Below are 19510 nucleotides of genomic sequence, written 5' to 3' on the forward strand. Positions count from 1 at the left end.
TTGAACAGATTAAAGCTAACTATGCCAGATTCTTAGATGGAATGAACTATACGTTATTAGAATGCTTCTGCTTTTGGTAAGGTTAGATACTATTATTCTTTGCAGAAAAGTAATTCATAAAAGAAGGCTACCCTAAGTGATATTTTTGCCATGTAGAGAAGTGGATAACGTACTTTTAAGTTTTCATTTATAGCATTTACGGCTTCACTTTGGGGAAGACAGAAACTCATTTTGGTGTAAGGAACAACTCTACTTACCATGGGTCCTGGAACATCTATCCATGGCAATTTCTTTTCAGAAGTAAGTACAGTTATTAGAAGGAGACTTACCGGAGAGAAAGTACTGAAAATGACAGTAGGGATCATAAATTGAGTTCCTATTCTGTGCCAGGGTCTTTAAATATATTACCTCTAATAGTTACAAAGACTCTGCCAGTAGGCTTCTTCACTTATAGGACCATATTTAATATGGGATTCTGTTCACAGAGTTGCCTTTAACCAGTGTTTTCAGGAAAAACTAGATTTAGTATATGAAATACTGCACTTGAAAACTGGATCTGTGTACCACACTTGGTATAGCACATGGCAGGCTAAATGCATACTTGGTTAAATGCATTTGTTGCTTAAGTAGATGTATATTTATGTCAGTAAATATATATGTAGTATTCATGTTTGTTTTTCATCTGTGGTATATCTGTGAGGCAAAAATGAAAGTGTAAGTTTACTGTTGGTTTAAAAACCCCAATTGAGGATCCTTTAACTTAGTTGACAATGGGAATGTTTTCCCATAGTTTTCCTTTAAGTATGCTGAAATGAGAAGCATTATCACATTCACCATCGAACTATAAATTTTTATGCATTTCTTAATGAATAAAAGCAGCACTTTAAAAATTTTATGAAGTGCACTCATGGCCCTGAGTTGGCCAGGCTTACCCTTTCAGTTATATCTGATTTGCTTCAACAATGGTTCCTAATAAAGATATTTTTTAATTAACTGATTCAAATCATCTTGAGAAATAGGTGAAGTACAAAATATAAAGTAATGCTAAATGCTCAAGGAATGCTAATATGTTTCTTTGGTTTAATATAAGAAAAACAATAGCTGTCTCTTTAAGAATGGTTTTTATTTATTTTACTTACTTGTTTAAATAATAGCCACCAATAGCAAACATTTACTTTGTGCCAGGCACAGAAGCACTTCCATGTGCTCTTTAATTATAGCAATAATCCTACAGTGTAGACATTATCTCCAGTTTGCAGAGGAGACTGCAGGACTCCCCTTGTTGGAGGCCACATGGGAAGTTAGTAATCTAGTCATGGAAAACCTAGTTCTAGCATGATCCATGAATTTAATAAATAAATATCTGGTGAATTCATTAAACTTTGCAGTATTAGAGTAACATTAGCTTCTGTAATCAACCCCCAAATTTCTGTGACTTAACACAATAAAAGATTATTTTTCACTCATTGAACAGACGAGTGAAGTTGTTCCTTTTTTAGCAGGCAGCTTTCCTCCGTGCTGTGACTCAGGGACTCGTTCCTTCCATTTTGGGATGGTGTCATTCTTCAGGGTCATGGAAAGGAAGAGGACTGTCACAGACTGAAAGTGACATATCGTACGGGCTGGCATTTGATGGCCTCAAAAAGATAACATGAAGGCGGGGGGTGGAGGTGGGTGTGGAGAAAGCCTGGGAAAAATAGCCTCAGACGTGGTGGGCTTGCAGAACACAGGGATTATAAAGTTGTGTGTGTGGGCGTGTGCACACGTGCATATACTCATGTGGTATAAGATCGTAAATTTGTAATACTGAGAGCACTGCATTGACAAAGTTACTTAAAGGAAAGGTTTAGCATGTCCATGGTTACTGTGTGGCTGTTTAAGTTTTCTTCGTATTATTTCATAGTATTCAAATTTTCAATAATGACTGTATAATAATAAAAATGGATAAGCATCATTTTTAAAAGCTACTGAGAGTCAAGTCTATGTGGCATACAGGCACAGGACCAGAGTGAGGGGATAAGGGTACACGATTTAAGGAGGATTTTGTGATGCTGACTTTGCACTTGCAGAAGGTAAGCTGTGTGCATTTATGTTTCATCTTGAGCCATCAGGTACTCCCTTGGAAACATTGACTAAGCATTTTTTTTTTTTTTGGCTCCAGCTTGGGTCTGTAAATTGGCCTTCTTCTTGACTTCTACAGGCTTGTCAAAAGTATGAAAGCAGGAATATGTACTTATTTTAAAATGTTCTTTTTTTATAATACTGTCAGATCTTCAGAGGCTGCTGCTTCAGAGAGAATGAGCCCAGCCCATGCTGAGCAGAATGAAAATAAGCATCTAAAATATTGAAAAGGGCCTATCTAATAGCACTTCTTGTCTCTCCCTGTCAGTTCTCTCACACTTTTTTTTCCTATAAGAGCGCTGTTTAGAATTGAATAAAAAAATAAAACAAAAAAATAAATTTTTTTCAATAAAAAATTTGAATAAAAAAACTAAGATGGGATGGACTCTGTCCATCACAAATATGCATAAATAAGGTAAGACAAATTTATTTGAAAGAAGGTCTCCTAATATGATATAGTATGCATTGTACTTAACCATGAGAGATGCTCATGGACATCTATGTGGGATATTCATTTGTCTACCCACTTCTTTCCCAGTATCTCTTGCAAAGTATTTCTTTTGTAACCAGCAGATTAAGGGACCATTGTGGGAAACTCCATGAGGAAACTTCATAATTTCATTTTGATGTGCTTAATAATAATGTGTGCCTCTGGCCAGTATGCCATAAGCAGAAAATAGATTCTTAAAACTTAGTGGCACAGATTTAAAAGATCATTTTTGAAACCAGCATCATCAGATGGTCCACATCTGGTCAAAGTAGCAGTTGACATCAGTGATCACTCACTGAGTTTATTTGGTTTGAAAATAGAATGGTGGCGTGTGTGCAACCTCTGTTATGCAAGGTAAAGTTTTCAAAATCACTTAATAGTTTCATGGCAGAGAGCCATAAATGCATATTTCCTTGCATTTCTTCTTTTCCTGGAGAATATATGTATCCTGAGTTAACTTTTCACTTTAATCAAACCAATTTCTTGGCTCCCTGCGGCAACAGAAACTTTGTGATGTTACATTTTTTTGCTCAGGGAAAGAATAGTTCCAGCTTTTCATATATTTTTACACCACTTTAAAGAAATAGGAAAGTTTGCTAAATAACTATTTAGAAGTCCGAACTTATAAAGCTAGTGATCGTTGCTTTGTGCAATGATTCTTTACTACACATAGTACCTTAAATAACAACTATCCCTAATACACTTTTTTTTTAAGTGAACAGTTCAGTAGTGTTATGACATTCACATTGTGCGCCGCCAATCTCCAGAACTCTTTTCCTCTTGCCAAGCAAACTCTGTACCCATTAAGCAACAATTTTCCATTTCCCCTCTTGTCCAGCTCCTGGAAACACTGTTTTACTCTCTGTGTCTATGAATGTGACTACTCTAGATACCTCATACAGTGATCATTTTGTCCCTGGCTTATTTCACTTACGCATTATATCCTCAAGGTTCACCCAGGTTTTTGCATGAATCAGTATTTCCTTTCTTTTTAAGAGTGAATAACATTCCATTATATGCGTATACCCCAATTTGTTTATCTTTTCATCCACTCATGGATGTTTGAGTTGCTTCCTTCTTTCGACTATTATTAATAATACTGTTATGAACACAGGTATGTAACTATCTTTTTGAGGTCCTGCTTTCAGTTCTTTTGGATATATACTCAGAAGTGGTATTGCTGGTTCATATGGTAATTCTGTTTTTATTTTTTTGAGGAATGGCCATATTGTTTTCCACAATGGCTGCACCATTTTATATTCTCACCAACAGTATAAGGATTCCAGTTTTTCCACATCTTCATCAACATTTATTTTTCTGGTTTTGTTTTGCTTTTTGTTTTTGTTTGTTTGTTTATAGTAGCTGTCTTAATATGTATGAGGTGATATCTCATTGTAATTTTGATTTGCATTTCTGTAATAATTAGTGATTTTACCATCTTTTCATATGCTTACTGGCCATTTTTATATCATCTTTGGAAGAAGTGGATTCAAGTCCTTGGCCCATTTTTTAATGGGGTTATTTGTTCTTTTGTTGTTGAGTTATAGGAGTTCTTTATATATTCTGGATGTTAACACTCTATCAGATGTTCACATATTTTCACATATTTTCTCCCATTCTTTAGATTGCCCTTTTACTGTACTGATTGTTTCCTTTGATATGCAGACATTTTTAAGTTTAAGGTAGTCCCATTTATCTGTTTATGCTTCTGTTGCCAAGCTATTGATTATATCCAAGAAATTGTTGCCAAATCCAGTGTCATGAAACTTTCCCCCTGTTTTTTTCCTAGGGGTTTTATAGTGTTACGTCCTACCTTTAGGTCTTTAATACACTTTGAGTTATTTTTTTATGAGGTATAAGATAGAAGTCCATCTTCACTCTTTTGCATATCTTTATCCAATTTTCTGAATACAATTTATTGAAGAGACTGCCCCTTCTCTACTGAGTAGTCTTAACACTATTGCTTAAGAACATTTTTCGTCTTTGTGAGGATTCATTTCTGGGCTCTTTATTCTATTCCATTGGCAATATACCTGTCTTTATGGTCCTACCACACTGTTTTGATTACTAAAGCTTTGTAATAAGTTTGTAATAAGACATCAGGTCCTACTTTATTCTTTTTTTTCAAGATTATTTTTTCTATTTGGGGTCCACTGAGGTTCTTTATTAATTTTAGGATAGATTTTTCTATTTCTGCTAAAAGTTACATTGGGATTTTGATAAGGATTACATTAAAACTGTAGATTACTTTACAATTTATATTGATATCTTAACAATATTAAGCCTTCCAGTCCATGAACATGCAGTGTATTTACATTTATCTGTGCCTTCCTTAATTTCTTTCAGCATAGTATTATATAATAGTTTGCAGAGTGCAAGTTTTTCACCACCTTGGTTAAGTTTATTCCTAAGTATTTTATTATTTTTGATACTATTATAAATAAAGTTATTACTTAATTTCCTTTTCATATTTTTCATTGTAAATTTATAGAAATGTAACTGATTTTTGAGTGTTGATTTTGTATCCTGAAACTTTGCTGAATTTATTTATTAGTTCTAACATTATTTGGGGGAATATTTAGGGTTTTCTACATATGGAATCGTGTCACCTGGAAAAAGAGATTATTTTACTTTTGTTTTCCAATTTGGATGCCTTTTCATTCTTTTTCTTGCCTGGCTGCTCTGAGTAGGACTTCTAGCACTATGTTAAATAGAAGTGGTGAGAGCAGACATCTTTGTCTTGCCTTTGACCTTAGAAGAAAAAGCTTTCAGTCTTTGATCATTGAGTATGACGTTAGCTGTGGGCCTTTTGTTTATAGCCTTCATTATGTTAAGTTTCCTTTTTGGTTTATTAATTTTTTTTATCATGAAAGATTGTTGAATTTTGCCAAATGTATTTTCTGCATTGATTGTGATTTTTTTCTTCATTTTGTTAATGTGGTGTATTACATTGATTTTCATATATTGAACTGTCTTTGTATTCCAGGAATAAATTGTACTTTGTCATGATATATAATTGTTTTATGTGCTGTGGAATTCTGTTTGCTAGTATTTTGTTGAGGATTTTTGCATCAGTATGCACCAAGAATATCGGTCTCTAGTTTTCTTTTCTTCTAATATCTTTGTCTAACTTTGGACTTAGGGTAATGCTGGCCTTATAAAGTGAGTTTGGAAATGTTCCCTCCCCTCCAGATTTTTGGAAGAGTTTGGGGAAGATTGGTGTTCATTTTTTAGCTGTTTGGTAGAATTAACCAGTGAAGTCATCTGTTCCTGGGCTTTTACTTATTGAAATATCCCTAATATACGTTTTCTATCATTCTATTTATGTATGATAATTTCATGCATTCAGCTATTAAGTGGGGAATCGTTATTGTCCTTGTAAGCAAAGTTAGCTCAGCAGTCATTCCTCTTGGTGTTTTCTTTAACTTTTTCATGGGTGATCAATAAATACCAGCACTCTTAAATTAATGCTTTCATGGAGCACAGCCTATTTGCCTAATTATTGAGTTGCTCCATCACCAGGGTTTGGATTTATGTTATTTCAATTGTTCCTACGAGCAGCCAGTGAAGTAGTTAATATTATCTCACAGCTAAGGAAATTCAAGCTTTGAGATAATATTAAATAACATGCCCAGTATTACACAGGTTGTAAATAGTGGAGATTAGATTTCAGGCCAGCACACTGGACTCTGGAGACCATTTACTTGAACACTAGGCTATATTGCCTTCCTGCATATAGACATTAAAGAGAACTTTCACATGTCATATGTTGTGTGTGTCTTGGGACAAAGTCACAAGGTGCACATTACAGAGGTAGTGGTAATTCCGTTTCACAGAAGCAAAACCTGAAATTTAGTGACAGTAAACTACTTCTCTGAGACCACGAGGTAGTAAGAGGTGAAGGCAGCCCTCAAACATGCCTCTGACTTTCCAATTCAGTATTCTTTCCATTGCACCCTCTGACCCTCTCCAGCTGGTTTCTTGACACTTGGCTTTCTCCGAATGCATAACAGAAATCAACGTGAGTTCCAGCAGCCAACTTTTGGTCTAGAATAGCCAGTTCTCAGAGACATTAAAATTAGGTGCATCCCAAAGAGATTGCTTTTATAATTAAGTGCTAATAAAAAAGGATTTTGAGATGTATAATTGATTATACCATTAAGTTAAGAAGAGATTAGAAAACAGTTAATTTGGAGTATAGATAGGGAAAAAGACAAATGTTTTAAGGACTCTGGTGCAGTATCCACTGTACATCAATGTAATTTTCTTTTAGTAATAAGTTTCTCTGAAAATGAAAATGCAATTTTCATTCTCTTAGAAGCCTTTGCTTCTAAGAGAGAGCAAAAAGGCAAATGGGGAATAGCAGACACTTATTCTGAAAATATGTATATTCTAGAGTTAAAATAATAATAAAAAGAATTAGTAAATTGCGGTGCTGCCTCTTGTATACAGACAGTGGTGTGTTCCTAAAAATAGCAATGATTCTGAAGCATTTAAAAAGCTAAATTATGACATTTCCTTACATTAAAAAATAGCAAAAGAAAAATCTCTTGTTCATAATATTAGACCCTGTACTATAAAACCAGAGGCACAGAAAGCATGGGATACACAGGGAAGCAAGAAAACCCATTTGGGGTTTCCTAATTAGTAAAGTTCTGAGGGAAACTGAACAAAACATCCTGACTGCATGAATGCGTGGCTAACTTGACTTCGTCTACAAGATAAGAAAAGAGATGGAAAGGACTCCTAATGGTCTTTGGAAGGCCTGCCTCGCAAAAGCTACATGCCAGTCTTTAGACCTTCCCCAACCTCTGAGAAGGAGAAGCAGGTGCTCCATAAGTGTGCTGTGACCTGCTGAGAGCCAGTCTCTTCTCGAAGCTATTCCTGCTCTGGGCCTTTGGTGCTGGCTGTTTCCAGGGCTCGGGACTCTCTTTCTCCATATCTTTGCATGGGGAGTTTTTTCTGTGCATTCACCTCTCTGCTCAGATGTCACCCCCTCCGAGGTTATTTCCTCATCTACCTTTTCTGTTTACTCCTTTAGAATTTTCTCTCCTGCTAGAGGGATGATTGGTGAAAGCAAGGACTCTGCTTGTCTTGGACTATGAGCTATCCAGCCCTTAGGGCATTCCTCAGCGCATAATGGAAACACAGCAAATTTTACTTGACTCTACATCTTAAAAAGTCAACAAATACTTGAAGTGTCATTTGTCAACTTTAACACAGCTAGGGTGCCTATAGTGGCTGATGATATTCAGTCATTATTTTTCTATGGATGATAAAAATGTATTAATGCAATACGTGGAAGAGCAGCAGGAGAGAAGAAGGTGACACTGTTGGTTCCACCAAATTAAGCAGAGAAATTCAGTTTGATTTTTAAGTGAAATCAAGCTCATATTCAAATATGTTTTTTCCCCTTTAATTAAAATTATTCCCAACTTGGTGTCTTACACATGAAACAAATGAAATCTTTAACTTTTGTTCCTGTCCTCTTGGAAGGAAAAATTGTTGTTGTTTTAATGTTTTATGTTTGTGAAACTGATACCACCATATTTACACTTTTTCCTCAGCTTGAATCATGGCACAGTTGCCTAACTTCTCGAGTTTTGTAATAAGTTGGTTATATAAATAGTTATTATTATATTATTTAGAAGAATCTACTGAGTTTCTCTTTAAGATGTTTGCATTCAAAGGAAACACAATCTGCATGGCTTCGATATTTTGCTTTATCAAAGAAAAATGTTCAACAGAGAATTTGACAAATTCCCTAAGCATTAGGATGTAATCTGAGTTTTCTTCTCACTCTGAATACAAATTGTAGAGCCATTTAAAAAATTCAATTATGAAAATAATAAGCTTTTTATTTTTTAAAATTATACCGTGTTACCAATTATTTAGAACCTGAGAGTCTTAATTATAATCAAATAAGCATAATAACTTTACCCTTAGGGTAACTACCATGTATAGGTTGAACCACAAAGTTGCTAAACTTCAAACATTTTTAACTGACTAAAAACAGGTCAGTTTTTTTTATGGTTCAACCTAAGAGTTAAGTAATAATTGTCACTATTCTGCTGAAAAAATCTTTCTGAAGTACTATGAATCTAAGCTGAGCATGTTTTAGTTTGTTGAAAATACTTTTCCAATTGAATTACTTTGGAATGAGTGCATTATTCCAGGTAGCACTGTATATCCCTCTAGTTAATTTAGGCATGTCAGGGTGGTAAGGTATACATTCTGTCAACACCACATATGTTTTAATTATTTTGCACAAAGTGAGTTGATGCAATCACCTTTTGTGTAAAATTGTATGTGTTCAGGAACATGTGCATGTAGCAAAACTTCAGTATTAAAATCACAGAGAAGTCTCAGGGACTGACATTCATCTTTTGCCCCTCAAGAAATAGTTTACATCTGTCTGAAATTGTTCTAGTTTTTTTTTTGTTGTTGTTGTTGTTGTTGCTGGATATGGCTCTGTGTGTGTGTGTGTGTGTGTGTGTGTGTGTGTATTTTTTTTTTCCCCTTGCTTTTTTGAGGAAGGTGGAGAATAGAAGCAATGTTGATAAATGATGGGTCAAAATCAAAACTAGCAGTGAAGTGCTAAGAACATGGGCTCCATGGTCAGAGAACCCCACAGCCAAATCAAGGCTTAGAGAATTATTGACTGAGTGACATTGGAATTGTCCGTTACCACCCTGTCTCTCAGATGTGTCACTTTGAAAATGGAAATAGTGAAAATAAGATTAATGATAATAACAAATGTTTGCAGAACACTTAATCTGAGCCAAACATTCTACTAATGACTTTCCTTGGGTGAACTTACTTACCCATAGGAACTGTGATTTCCCTTGTTTTACAGAGCATGATGTCTCAGGAAGGTTAGATAGCATGCACAAGGTCTTACAGCAGCTAGTCAGTGGTTAATCTGATATATAATTTATAGTGCTATTGTGACGATTAATGAAATAATGCATGTAAAAAGTATGAGCCTAGGGACAATATTAGGTATTAAAATTGGGTACAGACTAATTAGAAGACAAAATAAAGCAATTTGAGATAAATTTATAGAGTAATAAAAAGCATAAATTCATAGAGAATAAATCATGCATACAAAGTATACTTTTAATGCTGATTATCTCAAGGTGAACTGAGTCCCCTGCCAGGCATATTACGTATTAAGATAAGAGACAGAGATAGCCAGTTATACTGGCTGAAGTTTGTAGCCCTCCTTAGAACTCCTCCCATTATCATTGAGAAGATAAGTCTATAGTAAGATGCAAAATGAACTAAGCAACATAGTGGAAAAGCTCATTGCCTTGACCATGTGCATTTTACTTTCACATACAAGAAAATAATTAGTCACTTCTGAACTTGGATCTCCCTTATGGGTGATCTTAGGTGCAGCTTCCATGTCCCAAATGTGTCTCTAGCAATTAGTCAGGGCTGCTACCATGTGCTTCTTCCAAAATGCTGCAATTGAACATCTGGTGTGATGGCTTCTATTCAGGGGGAGCTGAGTTTTACTCCATTACATTCTAGTTTAGAAGGGTGAAAATGTGGAAATATTACCATGACCTATAATTGGATCAGCAATTTGTGGGCTCAGATGTGGAAGATAGAGCATTTTAAAGGGCTTGGGGTGTAGAAACAATTTTGTGGAAACATTTGCATTCCGCCTTGAGTTCCTTTTTCTTCTGACAGATAAATTGTGTCCTTCAGAAATCCTTATCCTCAGCCCTGGGACCTTTCTTGGTAGAATTAGAGCAGCTAGGAAAAACAGAGAGCACACTAGTAGCTCCGAAGGGTTTGAAACAGGTACGAAAGGGAAAAAGGAAAACTAACTCTCAAAACCCAGTGGATGGGGAGAACAAATTCTTTGGAGTATTCAGGAATAATGATTGTTAAAGATGATTAAGGAATCAAAATTTGGAACCTATGCTAGGAAGCACGAAGAAGTGAGAAGAAGCTTTAGTGTGTCTGTGAACAAATTTTCATAAAGGGCCAACTATGTTAAAGATAAGATACCTAGATTTCTTTATAAAGAAATGATGACATGGTTTCTGACATCAAAGAGCACAGTACAGTTGCCCCCCCTAATCCGAGGTTTCAATTTCCACGGTTTCAGTTCCCAGTGGTCAACCATAGTCCAAAAGTATTAAATGGAAAATTTCAGATATAAATAATTCATGAATTTTAAATTGAATGCCATTCGGAGTAGCTTCACAGCACCACATGTACTGACTATCAAATTGCTACTAATTGATCAACACTTAAGTGCACTTATGCAAGTAGCATTCATCAGGTGTCAGGCAGGAGGGGGGGAGGGGGCAATGGGTACATTGACAACTAATGGGTGCAGTATCCACTGTCTGGGGTTGGGCATGTTTCTAGTTATGACTGGAATGGTGCAAAGGCAATATATATAACCTCAGCCTTTGTACTCCCATAATATTTTGAAATGAAAAAGTAATAAACTTGTGTTTTATTGTAAGTGCAAAGAAAGCCTTTGGACCATATTGATCCAGGAAAACATATGATTTGGTTTAAGTTTCTACTACTCTGTAGAGGAGAAGGGTTAGACTCAAGGAGACAATAAGGGATTTGTGACAATACTTGGAAGTAAAGCTGTCAAAACTTACCATCTAGTTGTATTCTATAAATATTTCTAATAATGCAAATGCAAATACCAGAGCAAAATGTGTGTACATATTAGTGATCTCCTTACATATTTCCAAATGTTCCAAAGGAAATTTACACCATGTAACTGGAAATTGTATTAATAGTTCATACCATTTACCAGAAAGTGTGCTAAATATTGCCTGTATACACATGAATAAAGTAAATCTTTGCTCTCAAAGAAGTCACGGCCTATGATGTTGAGAATGCATGCACTGTATAAGTTAGGTCTTGTTTAGGTAATAATTTACTCATCAGATGTAATGTATTTTCTCTCATGAGGTGGAAACCATAAGTTTTTAATTGTGAAATAGTTTAGCATTCTAATCTTTGGAATTCAGTCCTCTTTGTGTCACATTTTTCAAAAATGGAAATACCATACAGAAAAACTGAAAGACTTTTCTAAACATGCCTCAAATTAAAACACTATGCCCAGAATGACATTAAAGGTGTAAATATGCTATGTTGAACAATCATGGAGTTTTGTCCACTGAAACTTGTATAACATTTAAATTAAAGTAAACTTGGACTCAGTTCATATCATAGATTTTTACTTCCTTAAATACATTTGCCATATCTTACAAAAGCCAGAAACTCAGATTCTTAGCTCAAAACCTCAATTTTGATCTAGTGTAAGTTAAAGGAAAGTAATAAATGATAGTATACTAGACATAGTTGTTCTTTCAGCAAGGGTAATTAAGAGGAATTTTTTTTTCTTTTAAAATTATAAAAGCCTATAATTATAAAGCAGAGAGCGGTATTTCTCTGAAAACATCTAATTTTGGAGACAAAGCTATTATCTACAAGAACTCAACAAACAAGATTAATCACCAAAGCTTAAGATTTTAGCACAGTAACAAAAATTTTCAGAGCTTAGAAAATGTAATTCCAATAGGTAAAGCAAATTAGGGAACCCATACCTTATCACTTTAAACCCTGATCATTAAAAAAGAAACATATTAGGTGTCATTAAGTGCTCAAATTGCAGACCAAACACATGTGAAACCAACCCTTTATTCTGTAGTCTTCTCCCCAAATAGAGAAATGGCAGGGAAAAAGACATAATTTTATTGATAATTCTTCCCATATGCTTTGAAAGAAGAAAGGAAAAGCTCCATAGATTAGAAATGCCAAGGTCTCTAGAGAAAAAAAAAAGCATATGGAAAATCATAAAGATAAATGAGAGAGGTAAGGGAAAGGCTGAAGCTTTGTGGTTGGATGTGACTCAGGTCCAGGTAGGGATGGAGGCCACCCATGTGCAGACTGCAAGCTTGAGACCAGGGGAAGATGCTGCACCAGATGTGCAGAATGAAAGGCTAGAGATGCCTGGAAAGTTAGGGTGAGTGGAAAGTGATCCTCAAGGAGATACTTCTCATTATTTAATGATAAAACACCTCCAATGGCTTATGTTGGTGTTTACTTCATTTGGTTTGTCATATTAATAGTTAAACATTGTCGACTGAGTGAATATATTAATTCAGCTTCAGGTGAATGAAGAGAAATAGAAACTTGGAGAGCATACCAAACACACACACACACACACACACACACACACACACACACACACACTGATTATATTAATAGATATAAGCCTAATAATATTTTTGCTTTCCATAATGCTAAAACATCTACCCCAAAATATTTGTTAATTACAAAGGAAAATAGAACTTCACACTGTAGAAGCCTGGCAGGTACTACCATAACTAGCTATTCAAGATTAAGATCACCAGGAGTAAGACATTTTTGACATTATGTACTCCTTACGTGATGGATGCAACATTGCTTAGGTGATATCCTGGCCAAAACTGTAAAATCTCACTCTAATCATAAGAATACATCAGACGAACCCAAACTGAAAGTCCAACAAATGCTCACCAGTACTCTTCAAAAGCGTTAATGTCATCAAAAACAAGGAAATATTGAGGAACTATCACAGGTTGAAGGTTAATGAGCTTAAGAACTAAGTGTAAAATGGAATCGTGGATTGGATTCTGTAACAGTAAAAGGACAATATTGAATGAACAGGTGATATTCTAATAAGGTCTGTAGTTTAGTAAATGTTATATTAATGTTAATATCCTGGTTTGATATTGTTCTATGGTTATGCAAAATACTAATCTTTGAGGACAGTGTGTAAAAAGTGTATAGAAACTCTACTATTTTTTCATTTCAAACTATAAAATTAAAATAAGTGGAAAAAGAAAGTTAAAAGACAATAAAAATTGGGAAATATTATTTCATATATATGTGTGTGTATATATATTCTAATAATTCAATAACAGGAATAAATACCCAAGTAGAAAAGTTCAAAGAGCATGAATAGGCAATTCACAAAATAATAAACTTAAGAAACACACAAATTATTATTATTATTATTTTCTGGAACACTGGGCCAAAGAGACAGGAAAAATTAAATCTTGGTATTAGAAAACAAATTACAAAAGGAGTAAAAACAAAAAATATTTTAGTCATTTAGAGGATTTGTAAATGACAACATATTTGAATATAAGGACAGCAGAGCATTTCTTAGAACAGAATTATTTTACCCCTAGAGGTAGCCTTGGATGACCATCTAGTCTAAGTGTCTCAGGGTGATCTTGTCACCCTATCCTGGTGGGGCCATATGTGCCCCTGTATGCATAGAGGAGACTTAATTTGTAGCTTAACTCTGCTTTTCTCCCCCTGCAGATGTCAGAGCAGCTTTTTTCCCCCCCAATTCCCAAGTTAATGAGCTATAGTTTTTCCAGCTGGAAGCAGGCTGAGCGACTTGAAAGGATTCACTCAAGGTCACACCAGAGGGACATGAAAGTACTGGAATATGAACCTGGGTGTGTCTGACCCCAGAGGCCATGCTTTTTTGTTGTTGTTAAGAAGTTCTAACATTTTTAAAATTTACATACAGAAAAATACACTCATTGTGGTGTAGAGTTCTGAGTTTTGACAGATGCCTACAGTGGTGTAAGCACTGCTGCAGTTGAGATGCAAAATAGTTCTATTATCCAAAATCCTTCTCTCATGCTGGCCCTTTGTAGGCAACTGCTCTCCCATCTTGAATCCCCAGGAAGTGCTCATCTGTATTCTGTCCCTAATAGTTTTACCTTTTCCAGAATGTCACACCAATGAAATCATATATGTATTCTTTTGAATCTGGCTTCTTTCCGTTAACTTTCTGTATTTGAAAGCCATTGCTGATATTATAAGTTTGTTCTTTTTAATTGCTGAGCAGTATTCTGTTTTATGGATGCACTGTAGTTTGTTTATCCCTTCATCAGCTGAAGAGCATCCTGATGGAATCTAGTTTGGGCAATTAAAATGGAGCTGCTCTGAACGTTTGCACACAGGAGTGAGATTGCTAGGTCGTGTGTCAAATATATGTTAACTGTATAAGCAACTGTCAAATTGTTTTCAAAGTATGTTAATTATATAGGAAACTGTCAAACTGTCTTCCAAGTGGCTGATGAGTTTGTATTCCCTCTTGCAATATTTGAGACTTTCAGTTGCTGTGCTTTATCACCAGCACTTGGATTTGTCGATTGTTTTTGGTGTTTATATTTGAGCTTTTCTAAGGGTGTGTAGGAAGATCTCATTGTGGTTTTTAATTTGTTTTTCCACAGTGATTAGTAATGTTGAGCAGCATTTCATGTGCTTATTCACCATTTGTGTATCTTCTTTGGTTAAATGTTCACATATTTTGCCTATTTTTATTGCATTGTTTGTTGAGTTTTGAGAATTCTTCATACATTTATATATTCTGGATACAAGTCCTTTGTCAGATACGTGATTTGAAAATATTTTCTCCCAGTCTGTGATTTGTATTTTCACTCTCTTCTTGGTGTCTTTCTTAGAAAAAAGATTTTAAATTTTGTTGAGGTCCAATTTACTAACTTTTTGTTTTATTGCTTGTACTTTTGAATTTGTATCTAAGAAGTCTTTGTCTAACCCAGAGTCACAGAAAATTTCTCCCGTTTTCTTCTCAAGATTATATAGCTTACATTTTACATTTAAGTCTCTGAGTCATTTGGACTTCTAATAATTTTTGTGGAAGGTATGAACTATGGGTATGTATCTTATCTATCTATATGCCATCTATCTATTTATTTGTATATAGTTGTTTCAGTTGGTCCAGACCATTTGTTGCAAAGATTATAGTTTCTCCAATCTACTTCCTTTATATCTTCTTCAGAAATCAGTTGAACATATGGGTGTGTGGGTTTATTTTTAGATTCTTTTATCAATCTACATTTCTGTCAGTACTACCACACTGTCTTAGTGTAGCTTAATAGTGAGTTTTGAAATGAGATCGTGTGAGTACTCCAGCCTTGTTCTTCCCTTTCAAAATTGTTTTGGCTATTCTTTTTCTTTTCCCTATATAAATTTTAGAATCACCTTGTCAATATCTAAAAAAAAAAAAATTGCTAGGTAGGATATTGATTGGAATCGAGTTTTATCTATAGACCAATTTTGGAAATATTAACATCTTAAAAATATTTCATTCTTTGAGTATGGGCACATCACATATCTATTAAGTGCTTTATGCTTTACATGGGGTGTGTATGTGTGTCTGTGTGTATGTGTATGTTACTTTAAGGAGATAAAAGGAGAAAGAAAAATAAAACAAACAAGTAACCCAGTCTCCTAGTGTGGTCTTTTTCACATTTTGATTCATACTCAGTCTGCCTACTATTTTTTACTTTGCAAAGTCCTCAGGTCCTTGCTTCTTTTTTATTACTTCCAGAATTTTCACTTGTAATTAGTGGAAGCAATAGTCATACTGGGCTTACTCTATCATGTTTGGTATTGAAAATCAGTTGTCTTTAGTTTTGTTTTGTTTTTTAATTTTTTTTTATTTCAGCGTATTATGGGGGTACAAATGTTCAGGTTATGAATATTGCCTTTGCCCCAGGCTTTAGTTTTGATTAAATAAATCCTTCCTATATGGTGATGACGTAGATTGTAGAGCACCCAGGAGTGGTTTATTTGTGGTTTTTCAGTTTGAACAAACCAACTGTGAGACAGCTTCCTGAAGATGTAGTTGTTAAATGTAAAGGATATGCTTTCAGTGTGAAAGTTCGAAGGTGGATAGTAGCCGAGGGGAAAGGGTTGACCATAGGACCACTCTTCCCTTTTATGTCCAATAACATTTATTTAGGTTCAGGAGCTTCTTCCTTTCTTGCCAGTGACATGATGTGTAATTTAAAAGTAAATGAAATGAAAATTGATGTGACAGTTTGCAGAATCACCAGGGTCTGTCTGGGAGCATTTCTTAGCAGGCACTGCCATGCTGACAAGTAACAGGAGGTAGCCTGTAATGCAGCATCTCGCAATATTACCATTTATTTAACCCAAAAGAGAATATAATTTCCTGTGTCCAAACACATCTCAGCTGATTGATAAGCTTCAGCACCTTCCAAACAGTATTATTTCTCCTAAATCTCAAAAAGGCTTATTAAAGAAGTGTAAGTAGCTTCATCTTCTAATAGAGATAGTAATCAAATTTCCCAATTTATCTGGAAGAATTGGAGATCACAAAATTTATTCTCTCAAGCACAATATTAATTGCTTATTTTACTTTTTGTGTCCTATTTTTAGGTTATTTGTAATGTAGACACAAAAATATGTATCTAGTCATTTTTCTGTTTTCTAGTTATATAATTCTTGAATCTTCAAGGTTACTTTTATTATAAATTAAGATACTCCTCTAGAGATCCTAAGACTAATTCTGTACTAAAGCATAGTGCTGCAGAACAGTCCAAAGCACTGATTAAAATAATCTACTAAGGTGAATTGCACTAACAATTCTTTGATATACCTTTAGGATATTAATATATTCTTTGTTAGAATAGAAACTTGATTGTAAATTTAGAAGGTCCTGCATTGACTTCTGAATGAGGTCAAAATGCATGCTTGTGAAGCTAGGGGAAATATTTACTTTTTTACAGAGGGATTATATTTTTGCTATGAAAACTGTTCAGTGTTAGTAACAGATAATATCTTGTGAGTCATATTTTAAAATGACATAACCAAATTAGAATGTATAGATCTCAAAAAAGATTAAAAAAAACTCAGGAATTTATTGAGACTGAAGTATATTCTTATACACAAAATTATCCAGATATGTGCAGAAATCCAATAGGCATGCCTCATTGGACATTCATTCATTCATTCTTTCACCACTTATGCCCTAGGCACTGAGCTAGTCTCTCAGGTTGCAGAAATAATGATTCTAGATTTTTTTAAAGCCCTCAAGTAGGGCATTGTGAACTGGTTTTAAAATAGAACTGTAATTATCCTTTTCAAATGAATATTTGTACCTTCATTTAGTCATTCAAATAAGGGTGAGAGAGCAATTACATTGTACCCATAGGCCTCTAATGGATAGAATATGTCACACTATATATGTAAATGCTGTATTCATAATATATAGCTTTTTGTAGTTTACAAATTACATCTGAGTTGTACCTTTAATTTTCATAATAATCTTCTGATTAGATCAGTCATGTATTAAAAACTCCATTATAGTTAATGGAACTGAAGCAAAAAAGAAGTTACGTAATTTTACATCCTAGAAACAGAGTTGAGAAATGGTAGAGTTGGGACTCCAAGACCAGTGCTCACTTTATATCAGCCTCCTGTTTCTAAAAAGCTGAAAGCCCAGCCTGTTGATGCAAAATTCTGGCATTAAAATTCTCATGATATACTGACTGAGTTAATATTGTTTATATGCATAAGTCTCAGTGTAAATGTCACCTCCCCTGGGAAACTCAGCTTGATTGGAATGATCAGGTTCTCATTTACAAACCCTTACAATTACTACAGTAATAAATTAATCACTTTGTAACAAACTACTTTAAACATGCATTCCCTCGTAAGCTGTAAATTCCATGAAGCTGATTTTCTTGACTGCTCTTTACTCTCCCTGTACATTACTAAGCTGTAACAAGCAGGTTACTTTTCTGTTCTTCAGACCTGCCCAGCCCATTTCTGCCTTAGGGCATCTGCAGATTCTCCTCTGCTTGGGATGTTCTCCTAGGAGCCAGTGGCTTGGGCTCCTTATCTGGTCTCAGCACAATGCCAACTCCTTAGAGAAGTTTTTCCTCACCATTGCAGCTAGATATTTCATACCTTGCTTTATTTGCTTCATAGAATGTAGCCTTATTTGACATTCTGTTGACTCTACTTTGCTTTATTTATAAATTGCCAGAGAACAGGCATTTGATCTGTCTTATTTACCACTTTCATCCCAGCACTTCAACAGTAGACCTGTCGAGTATTAGACACAAATTAAACATTTATTGAAGGAATGACTGGAATGATGAATTCATGAAATCTTAGGTTTGATGTGCTAGTTAATTTTTTGGTACACATTAAAACAAATACCTGACTATTTATTAAATTGTGTTTATGTATCACCTAAAAGACTCCTATATATTCTACTTTGGGGAACACAAATTAATTATTAAGTATTATTCCTTGCATCTTTACTGGGAAATACATAATAAACTTCATGTGAATGTATTCTCTTCACTTCTGTATTCATATGAATAGTATCTACCATGGTATCTGGCATATAGTAAGTGCTTATAAGAATGGGTTTAATAAATTAATATTTGTCTATATGTGACTAGTATATATTTATACTATGTGGCCACTCATATTTTTTTTCTTTATTAATATTGAGGCGTTTGCTTATCTCTCAAGTCTGTTTGGATACAGAGTAACCATGTTTCTTTTTGCATTCACAGGATTATACCTTGACAATGTACTTTCAGCAAGCCTGGAGAGATAAGAGGCTGTCCTATAATGTAATACCTTTAAACTTGACTCTGGACAACAGAGTGGCAGACCAGCTCTGGGTGCCCGATACCTACTTCCTGAATGATAAGAAGTCATTTGTGCACGGAGTGACCGTTAAGAACCGCATGATCCGCCTGCATCCTGATGGCACGGTCCTCTATGGACTCAGGTCTGTAGTGCCCGCTTCAAAATATAACTTTTCCTGAACAAAATAGCTATTGCTTATTATCAAAAGGAAATATCGTGCTGTTTTCCTTATGCCTTCTTCCATTTTACTGAGAAATAGTTAAGCCTCCCATCCAGTAGACATCTGAAAGCTTAAGGTAACGTGCTTACAAAGGGACTTAGCCCCAGCTAAGACTAAGTTTTAGTGAATTATCTTCCAATATCAGCTGCTGATCCTAAAGCTGCTTTCTTTAAGGAGTGGAGATA

At 34.9% G+C, this 19510-nt stretch overlaps 1 protein-coding gene across 3 annotated transcripts in view; it reads left to right on the forward strand.

Moving 5' to 3' along the window:
• GABRB2 (gamma-aminobutyric acid type A receptor subunit beta2) overlaps window positions 1–19510 on the forward strand; it is a 213401-nt gene that overhangs the window by 59068 nt on the left and 134823 nt on the right. For all 3 annotated transcript variants that reach the window (XM_045551237.1, XM_045551238.1, XM_045551236.1), the window contains one exon: window positions 19027–19247. In XM_045551237.1, the coding sequence (XP_045407193.1) occupies window positions 19027–19247 (221 nt within the window). The remainder of the gene's footprint in view (window positions 1–19026; window positions 19248–19510) is intronic.

This window comes from Lemur catta, chromosome 5 (assembly GCF_020740605.2).
Source record: "Lemur catta isolate mLemCat1 chromosome 5, mLemCat1.pri, whole genome shotgun sequence".
NCBI classification, from domain to species: domain Eukaryota; kingdom Metazoa; phylum Chordata; class Mammalia; order Primates; family Lemuridae; genus Lemur; species Lemur catta.